This window comes from Ctenocephalides felis, unplaced genomic scaffold (genome assembly GCF_003426905.1).
Source record: "Ctenocephalides felis isolate EL2017-DRISC unplaced genomic scaffold, ASM342690v1 CF-g0.4_SCAFFOLD_00898, whole genome shotgun sequence".
NCBI classification, from domain to species: Eukaryota; Metazoa; Arthropoda; class Insecta; order Siphonaptera; family Pulicidae; genus Ctenocephalides; species Ctenocephalides felis.
Genome location: NW_020537052.1, coordinates 48,511 through 58,259, shown reverse-complemented (window position 1 = coordinate 58,259; position 9,749 = coordinate 48,511). Strand labels below are relative to the sequence as shown.

At 32.5% G+C, this 9,749-nt stretch overlaps 1 protein-coding gene across 1 annotated transcript; it reads right to left on the bottom strand.

The window, feature by feature from the left end:
• Nucleotides 1–2,940: 2,940 nt before the first annotated feature.
• On the bottom strand, nt 2,941–7,617 carry LOC113365335. Its single transcript, XM_026606912.1, has 3 exons — nt 7,471–7,617; nt 4,462–6,006; nt 2,941–4,263 (listed from the first exon to the last, which is right to left on the bottom strand). The coding sequence occupies exons 1-3, from the start codon at nt 7,615–7,617 to the stop codon at nt 2,941–2,943; spliced, it is 3,015 nt and encodes a 1,004-aa protein (XP_026462697.1).
• Between the last annotated feature and the right edge of the window lie 2,132 nt (nt 7,618–9,749).

Below are 9,749 nucleotides of genomic sequence, written 5' to 3'. Positions count from 1 at the left end.
AATTAAAAGAACGCAGATGGAGATGATGGTATAGGTATAGGATCCGTCGACACTGAAATAAAATTTAATTACGCTAATTTATCCCCACTAGTAAAAAATAGAAGTGTTAGTAGAATTTTTAGAAGATCTCCAACAAAAAATGATTAGTATTTACAGAAATATGTAAAACAAGAATTCGGAAAGAAATTGAATTTGCAGTTGGATGTCATCACGCGATGGAATAGCTTATTCACTATGTTGGAAAGATTTTACCTATTAGCTTATTTAGGTATTGTGTTCAAAAGGCATTAATTGATTTGAAATTAATAATAGTTTTTTTCCAAAGAAGATTATTCTTTAATTTCAGAAGTTATTGACGCACTACCACCTGTTAAATTAGGCGTCGATGCCCTATGCAGAAAAGATGCTAATCTTCTTGTGGCCGACGCGACGTTCAAATTTATGATTGATACGCTTATTACGCAAAACAGTAAAATAAGCAGAGAAATAGTAAATGCTCTAACCTATCCCAAGTTTTGCAATATATACATAACGCTTCACTTAATGAAACAGATACAAATTCAAGTCCAAAAATTTTAAAGGGTTCTATAACAAAAATATTAATTCCACTAATAAAACGCCTAGGAGATAAAGGTATGATGCAGACATCGAATATGTTAATCTTGAAGATGAGGATACGCCTAGTACATCTTTCTCCTCCGTGAATACTGCGGATCTTTCATTTAAAAACAAATTAGGCCACATTATAAATAAAGCAATGACCAAAGTTCCCAGCTCGTCTGGGGATATGGCAAAAACTGAAAAAAGAACTACAATTTTTTCAAGAACACGGCGTTAAAGGGATACATCTAAAATTTGCATATAAACATTTATTAATAATACCGTCAACAAGTGCGGAGTCGGAAAGAGCTTTTTCAGCTGCTCAACATATAAATACCATAATAAGATCGAGATTAGACGACGATACGTTAGATCATATTTGTTTTTTAATATCTTATTTTAGCTCGCATAAGCAATTATAATAAAGTATTTTAATTCATGTAATTATATGATATTAATTTTATTAGGTCTATTTTTTTATATTTGTATAAGTAACTTTCAATTATGTTCACATTTAAAAAAAATATTAATACCGGTTTACCTGTTTTAAAAGTCGAAAATATCGAAATACCGGTATTTAAATTTTTATCGGTATTGCCTTTCCTAGTTTTTATAGTAGTCCTTTATGATTGTATATTATTATCTGCTAAATAAATTCATAAATATTATGTATTTTTATATTGCCAATAGTGAATTGATTGAATTAGTGAAAAGTGTAGTAAACAAAATATATTTGTGAGATTATTAAAGTTTATTTTTATTAAATATTAATAGTATAGTTATTAAATATAAATAAAATTAAATAGTATAGTCATTAAATATATATTTATTAAATATAAATAGTATAATATGATTGAATTTAATTTCGCCTCGGACCGTCGTAGGGTCTACACGTCTCAACACGTTCGCACCGGCGCGGGTCACCGGTGACCCACACTAAACTGTCTCATCGGGCGGCGCGGGTCACCGGTGGCCCACACTAAACTGTCTCATCGGGCGGCGCGGGTCACCGGTGACCCACACTAAACTGTCATTAAAAACATTTATTTTTAATAATAATTATAATCAAAAATGTATCAGAACTATAAGTTTTGTTCAATAACAAACATAATAATACAGTATTATACAAAAAATTCAAATACGGTTAAAATAACATAAAATCTAATATTGTTTGAATGAACACTCGTTCTCTTCATTGATAAAATTAACAAAATCCTCGTCTGAAGAGGAAGAAACTATTCGTAATCTTGCCACTTTTCTTTTCTTGCTTCTAATTATAGATTCATCCGAATCACTTATTTCCATATCTATGTTATCCATTTTTTATAAGGGTAAAAATTAAAAAAACATTCTAATCACCTTTCTAATTATATTTACTGTCGGAAATTTGTGGTCAGAATGAAAAAAACGGCACAAGTTACAAAACTTGCACAATAAGATCTCACTGTACTGCAGAGCAACAAACAAGGCGTATGCAGGTCTGAATAGGCAATAATCACGCGCCGCCAGATGAAGCGCGATGTTCATTTCAGCGCCGCCTCATAACAAAACAAACGAAAATCGGCCCCGGCGTGAACGTGTTAAATATAAATATATTATTTAATTAAATTTATAGAAAACCTATAAATCTCAAAATGACTAAGTGTAATCCTACAAAAAAGATTAATATAGTATACAGACTTTGGGACATTTCCCATAAATGTAAATTTGGGTTTATATTGAAACACACTTTGTAATTCAATAATTTATTTCACTTATTAGTAAGATTTCATAATATTATCTTTGCTTAATTTTGACTGGTTTCGCGAGTCGGGCGGTTAATTATAATAACAAACTTAAGAGAAATTTGACTGCTTTCGCTCGTCATGCGGGTACTTTTTATGTGCTTTCTTGGTGACGCTTAAAGTTGTACTACTTAAAATTATACCTAATATTTGGGTAAATATTTTTTATTGCCCTGTATGAAGCGAACAGCTTTCTGCTTGTACATTGTTGCAGTTTTTGAATATTGGAGCAGCAATTCGCTCCATACTGGGGCCCCAACCGCCAACAATCATGGCTTATGTCAGATCTTAAGATATTTGATCAAAATTAAGATTTAAATTAAAACTTAATAAACATATAAAACTTATTAATTATGTGATGATCAAAATTAAAAATGTTTTCTAAAACTTTAATTTAATAAACTATCATTTTTATTTATTCTACTCCTTAATGCTATGATCAAATGAAATAAAACTTATCAACTAATTGCTTTTTAATTAAAATTGAAAACTTATGTTATATCTAAATAATTTGAAATTTGAAATTGAAATAATCTTATAATTACGTTCTTTATTTTTACATATTAAATGGAAGTGGGCATAATTTTGTGATAGGCCGAGTATATAACCCTTTTGCTGTTTTAATTATTGCGACTCGTATTTTATCGTCTGGTCCCTTTTTTGTCTCAACTACTTTTGCAATATTCCATTGGAGAGGTGGTATATGGTCCTCTTTCACTAAAACTATTGTTCCATTCTGAAGATTTGGGTTGGTTTTATACCATTTTTTACGTCCTTGTAGTTGAGACAAGTATTCAGTAGACCAGCGATTCCAAAACATATGTTTTAAGTTATTGACATCTTGCCAACATTTCAAGATATCATTATTACATTTTGATTGGGGCTCAGGAAATGAGGCTATCACATCATTAATTAAAAAGTGTCCCGGGCTTAAATATCCGCAATCCGTAACGTCATCGGAAACAGCTATCAATGGACGCGAATTTACTATGGCTTCTACTTGGGTTAGAAATGTGTAATACTCTTCAAATGTTAATATTGTGTTGCCTATTACTCTGCGTATGTGCAATTTAACTAATTTTATAGCCCCTTCCCAAAGACCGCCAAAGTGTGGAGCATGAGCTGGAATGAATTTCCATTCGATGCCCTCCACTGATACGGCTTCAATTAATTTGTTTCTTTCTTGTTCATTCTTAAAATATTTAAAAAGTTCGTGTAAATGGTGCTTTGCCCCTACAAAATTTGTACCATTATCACTATGAATCGTGGCGCAGCGACCTCGTCGAGATATAAAACGTCTTAAAGCGGCTATGAATGCATCTGTAGACAAACTTGTTACTAACTCTAAATGTATCGCCTTGGTAACAAAACAAATAAAAAGCGCAATGTACGATTTGATTAAGGGAGCCTTGCGCAATCTACTTGATTTTAGCATAATTGGGCCGGCGTAGTCGGTTCCTACGTTTAAAAAAGGTCTTACTGGATTAATTCTGCTTAGTGGTAGATCGGACATCAATTGTGTTTGTGTTGTTACTCTGAATTTATAACAAGTGACGCAACTATGAATAACCTTTTTAACCTCTCTTCTACCATTTATCGGCCAGTATTTAAGTCTTATATTAGCGAGAGTAGTTTGGGTTCCTGCATGTAGTAAACGCAAATGTTCTTGCCTAATAATCATTGTTGTTATTGGATGCTTTGCTGGTAAAATTATCGGGTGCATTTGATCGTATGGAATATTTGCACGCCGTAGTCTCCCGCCCACTCGCAATAAATCGTTCGCACCTACAAACGGATTCAGTTTTATCAATGATTTTTCAAAAGCGTTGGACGAGTCTTGATTAATATTTAACTTAGTTAATTCTTTATTATAAACTTCCTTTTGTAATTGCCGTATAATCGTATATTTTGATTCATTTAATTCATAAATTTCGAGCGGACCTAATTTTTTATTATTTTTATTTATTTTTTTTATATTAAAAATAAATCTAGAACAATATGCTACAACTCTAATCATTTTTGTAAAATTTGAGAATTTATTATAAATTAAATGAAAAGAGCGTTTCTGTGTTGCAACCAGTGTCACAACTGATTTTCTTTTATCTGGCAATTCTATATTATCGGGAATTGTAAACTTTTTTGGCCAATTATTCGAATTTGCGAGCCAATCCGGACCGTTCCACCATAAAGCTGAATTTTGTAAATCTAACGGTGTAATTCCGCGACTTATTAAATCCGCTGGATTCTCTTTGGAAGGAACATGTTTCCAAGTGGCGTGTGATGTAAGTTTTTGAATTTCCGATACTCTGTTTGCAACAAAGATTTGCCACGTACAAGGCTCGGAATTTAGCCATGATAACGTTATACTGGAATCGCTCCGCAGTACGTTTTCTTTTATCACGTATTCTAAACTATGGCTTACCTTATTAAATAAGCGAGCTAACAATAGCGCGGCACATAACTCTAGACGCGGTAAGGTAATTTGTTTCAGCGGTGCTACACGCGATTTTGAACATATTAATTTTGAAGAGCATGTCCCATCCTGATAGGTTACGCATAAATATAAACATGCTCCATATGCTTTCATTGAAGCATCCGCGAAACCGTGAATTGAGCGTTTTTCTATTGTTTTAAAAAGATTCAATTGCCGAGGTATTGTTAGCTGCTGTAAAATCTCTAATTGTTTCGAAAATAATTGCCAGCTTTTTAATAAATTTTCCGTAACCGGTTCATCCCAATCATTATTTTCTCTCCATAATTGCTGCATAATAAGTTTTGAAGTTATAACTACCGGAGTAATGAATCCTAACGGATCGAATATGCTAGCTATAGATGCTAAAATTTTTCGTTTGGTTTGTATATTGTCTATAGCTAAAACGTTGTTATAAATTTTAAAATTATCAGATGTAGGTTGCCATATAACCCCTAAAGTTTTAATTATCTTTTCTTTGTCAAACCCTACATTTATATTTTCACCTATATTCTTATCATTAATTAATTCTATATTATTGCTTGACCACTTATGCAATTCAAACCCCCCTTCGGCTAGGAGATCATTAATTTCGGTTATTAATAATTTTGCTTCTTGTAAAGTGTCTGCACCGGATATTATATCGTCCACGTAACAATCTGACTGTAGAATTTTGGACGCTTTTGAATATATTTCATTATAATCTATAGCTAACTTTTCAAGGCATTTCATTGCTAAATATGGCGCGCAATTAGTGCCATACGTTACGGTATTTAACTTATAGCATCCTACAGGCATTCCGGGCGCCTCACGCCATAAAATTCTCTGGTAGTCCTGATGTTCGGATTTAATTTTAATTTGACGAAACATCTTGACTATGTCCGCCGTAAATACATATCTATGTGTCCTAAATCTAATTAATATGGTAAACAAATCTTTTTGTAAACGCGGTCCCGGTAGCAGTATGTCATTCAAAGATAGACCATTATTTGTTAATCTTTTTTCCAAATTCATAAATCTTTTGTACGCTTGTGAATAAGTGGACCCAAGAGAAATACGCGGATCGCTTCTAAATGGTAACGCAACTTCAAATCTACCATTTGAATCCCTACTGACGTTTTGTTCAAATATGTCTTCTGCTCGTACTTCCTCCTGCGACAAGATACACCTTTCATTTAATTCCTCTATTTTCCAAAACTGTTTTAATTGGTCAGTTATATTTTCCTCGGTTGTTAACCCTACGTGCGCAAAAAAAGTCTTATATTCTACCGGACCGCAAAATGACCAACCAAAACTAGTGTTAAATAATGTTATTTGGTTTTTCAATTTCATTTGCTCATTTTTTAAACTTTCAAAAAATATTTCTGCACCTAATATTAAATCTATTTGTCCCGGCGAGTTGAAATTGGGATCGGCTAATATGCAATTTTTCGGTATATCCCAATTTGATATGTCAACGCGTACTCCCGGTAAATTATTTGCGATATTTTGCATAACGGTACAATCTAAAGTTTTAGTATAATTGCTAATCCTAGATGCGACTTGTAGAGTTACCGAACCTAAAACATTGGCATTTATACCGCCTATCCCGCCAACCGTTATATTTGCTTTCTTATAGGTTAATTTTAAATTTTCTGCTAGAGACTTTGAAATAATATTTATCTGTGAACCAGAGTCTAGAAGAGCGCGCGCTGTGGTTGTAGTTCTATCGTTTGATACAAGCACTAGAACTGTGGGTAAAAGGGTTTGTTTTTGTTCCGCTTCTGCTATCATAGTCATAGTGCTTGTACTGGGTTTCGCTATATTTACCGAATCTTCAGATTTATGCAGAACGGAATTATGACGCCTTTTGCAAAACGAACATCTGCGTTTACTATGACATTGTGATATTACATGCGAGGATTTAAGGCAGTTAAAACACAATTGCGTCTTTCGTACAAATTCAGCGCGATCATTTATTTGTAATTTTAAAAATTCCTCACATTGATTGAGGTAATGTTCTTTATTACAAAAGGGGCATTTCTGTTTTATAGGTGCAGCGAAATGAATTCTCTGAACCGGAATGTTTATATTTGATCGTTGCTCGCGGTTCATATCGTAAGTTGCACAACGCTTTTCTAAAAAGGAAAAAAATTCGTCTAATGACGGTAGATTGTTTTTGGAAATGGATGCACCCCACGCCATTTGGGTATCCATGTCTAGTTTTGCCTTTAATATAAATATAAATATAAGATCGGAGAGCTCTACTGAGAGTCTCTCGTTTTTGATAGCGGATATGTGCTGTCGGGATTTGCATAAAAAATTTCTTAGTGACTTATGATCTCTATTTTGCGGTTGATTTACAATTTCTTTTAATTGCGCGTTAATTAATATCAATTTATTGTCATAGGTACCCACTAACGTATCCCATGCTATTTGAAAATTCGCTTCTGTGATTGATAAATTTTTTATTAAATTGGAGGCTTCTTTTTGTAGTGAGTTTTTTAAATAGTGCAACTTTTGAGAATTCGTTAATAATTTATTTTCTATAATTAAACTCGAAAACATGTCTCTAAATTCCGGCCATTTAGAAAACTCTCCATCAAAATTCGGCAAATGAATTTGAGGGAGCTGAACTTTAGCTGAAGCTGACTCAGACACATTCTGCGCGCTTGCATTACTTTGTCTACAACCGGCCAATAAATTATCTATTGTAGACAAAATCTTGCAATATTGCGTTTCTATCTCGTCGCGATCGCCCTCGAATTCATCTAAATTAATCATTTCTAACTCATCTTGCGCTTCATTATATTTGTTAAATGCGTCATTGAGAAGCTGCTTACGCGCGTTTAGTTCCGAAATACTCAATTCGGAATCAAATTTTGAAATATAATTTTGTGTCCGCGTTATTTTCGATTTTGCTGATCTGCGCACATTTTTCTCTTACTACATACTGTATTGTTTGCGTGTATAGAGCTCCAGATCAAAATGCTAATAAACTGCTCTTAATTATTATTTTCCAGATTTGGGAATAAAAGTTTCGTAACGGGTATTTAAAAAATTTTTAGCCATCAGAAAAATCTCAAGATGTACAAGCCTTTAATAAATTATCCCAATATCATAAAAAATTTTCTTCAAGTTATTGCATCACATAATACTAATGTTAGGCTTAATATTATTTTAGTGTTGTATTTCACTGTAATTAATTCAATTGAGATAAGATAACTGTTGACTGTTGATCCTATGACAACCACAAATAAAAAGCACAACGACAAACAAGCGGCTCTATGATGGCAACTTTATTTCTAAGTCCATGCTTGTAATGGAGCGAACTTCCTGATGACACGTAGTCGTCATGTTTCAAATATGATTGTAAATATTTTTTTGTGTTCTTTTGATTTTGAGACGTGTTGAAAATAACATTAAATATAGAAGAAGTAAATTGATATATAGAAAACCTGAGTCAAGCTGATTCCCTATATTTTATGTGCATTTATGTTATTAACTTGTCGTACCAAATTGTTTTATTATAGTCAGCAGTTCTATAAAAAATTAATTCGTTTCTTTAATCATTCCAGAATAAATAAAATTGTCCATAATATTGACGTACAATGTCGGATAACAATAAAAAATTAAAAAATGAAAACAGGCAATTTAATAGTAATTGGGAAAATGACTACTTTTTCATACAAATAAAAATAATGCTGTGTGCTTATTTTGTCGTGAAACGATTCTTTCTAAAATTTATAACCTACAAGTACATTATGAAAAACATACGAAACTTTCTGTACTTTCTGGTGATGAACGGAAGACCAAATTATTCCTGCTGAAGTTTAACTTGAAATCTCAACAAAATATATTTCAGAAACAAAGTCAAAATTCAAATGACGTTGTCAGCGCAAGTTTTAAAATCTCTTAAATCATTGCAAAAAATTGCAACCGTTTTCAGATGGAGAATACACAAAAGAGTGTTTAATTGCTGTAGCAGAAGAAATTGATCCGGAAAAGATTCAAATATACAAGCAAATACGTTTATCGCATCAAACAATCACACAAAGAGTTGATGATGTTTCAACCAAAATTTTCTTCACGACACATTTCAATTTTCAAAACGACACATCACAACTTGCAACCTTTATTCGGGGAGTTGATAATCTTAATTGAAGCTCAATGTAAATTCAAAACTTCTCGATCTTGTTTGTCTCAAGGATACAACAACGGGTAGAGATATTAAAGATGCGGTTTTAAAATGCATGTAAAATCGACATTTAGACCTAAAAATTTTTGTTGGTATAACGATAGATGGAGCAATAGGGAAGAATATTGGAGCACTTATCTCTGCTGTGCAAGCTTATTGAAAGCGTGGATCAAAATACGTCGTTGAATTTTTTTTATTTGCAATTGTTTTCTACATTTACAAAACTGAAGTCGGCTGTTATCAATATTATTAACAAGATAAAAATTAATTCATTAAGACACCGGCAGTTCCCAGAATATCTTCGTAAACTTGAGTCAGAATATTATGATTTACTAAATTATGCCAAAATTAGATGGTCGAGTCGTGGAAAAGCTCTATCAAGATTTTGGAACGTCAAAGAAAAGATACGAATTGTTATGAGTAAAAATGGCAAAAAAGTTCCAAAATTATATGATGAAAAGTGGTAGCTGGATTTGTGTTTTTTTAATAGACATCACATCTAAATTGAATGAGTTAAATCAAAATCTAAAAGGAGCAAATAAATTATTTGCTAGTAGCTACCAAGACATAAAAACCTTCATGGCCAACCTAAAGTATATCCCCCACTTACATGATTTTGATATGAAAACCCATTTCTGAATCCCCATCTAATTTTAATGGTCAATGATTAATTTATAAGGTAATTGTGTAATAATATTTAAGCAATTGTACGACTGGC

Excerpts from the sequence above, each read along its gene's own strand:
- LOC113365335 (XM_026606912.1), bottom strand. The coding sequence starts at position 7,617 with ATGATTAATTTAGATGAATTCGAGGGCGATCGCGACGAGATAGAAACG. Across the intron at positions 6,007-7,470 it reads CTGAGTCAGCTTCAGCTAAA|GAGGAAGTACGAGCAGAAGA; the intron begins GTTCAGCTCCCT and ends ATCTTGTCGCAG. Across the intron at positions 4,264-4,461 it reads GAAAATCAGTTGTGACACTG|GAAGTTTATAATAAAGAATT; the intron begins GTTGCAACACAG and ends CAATTACAAAAG.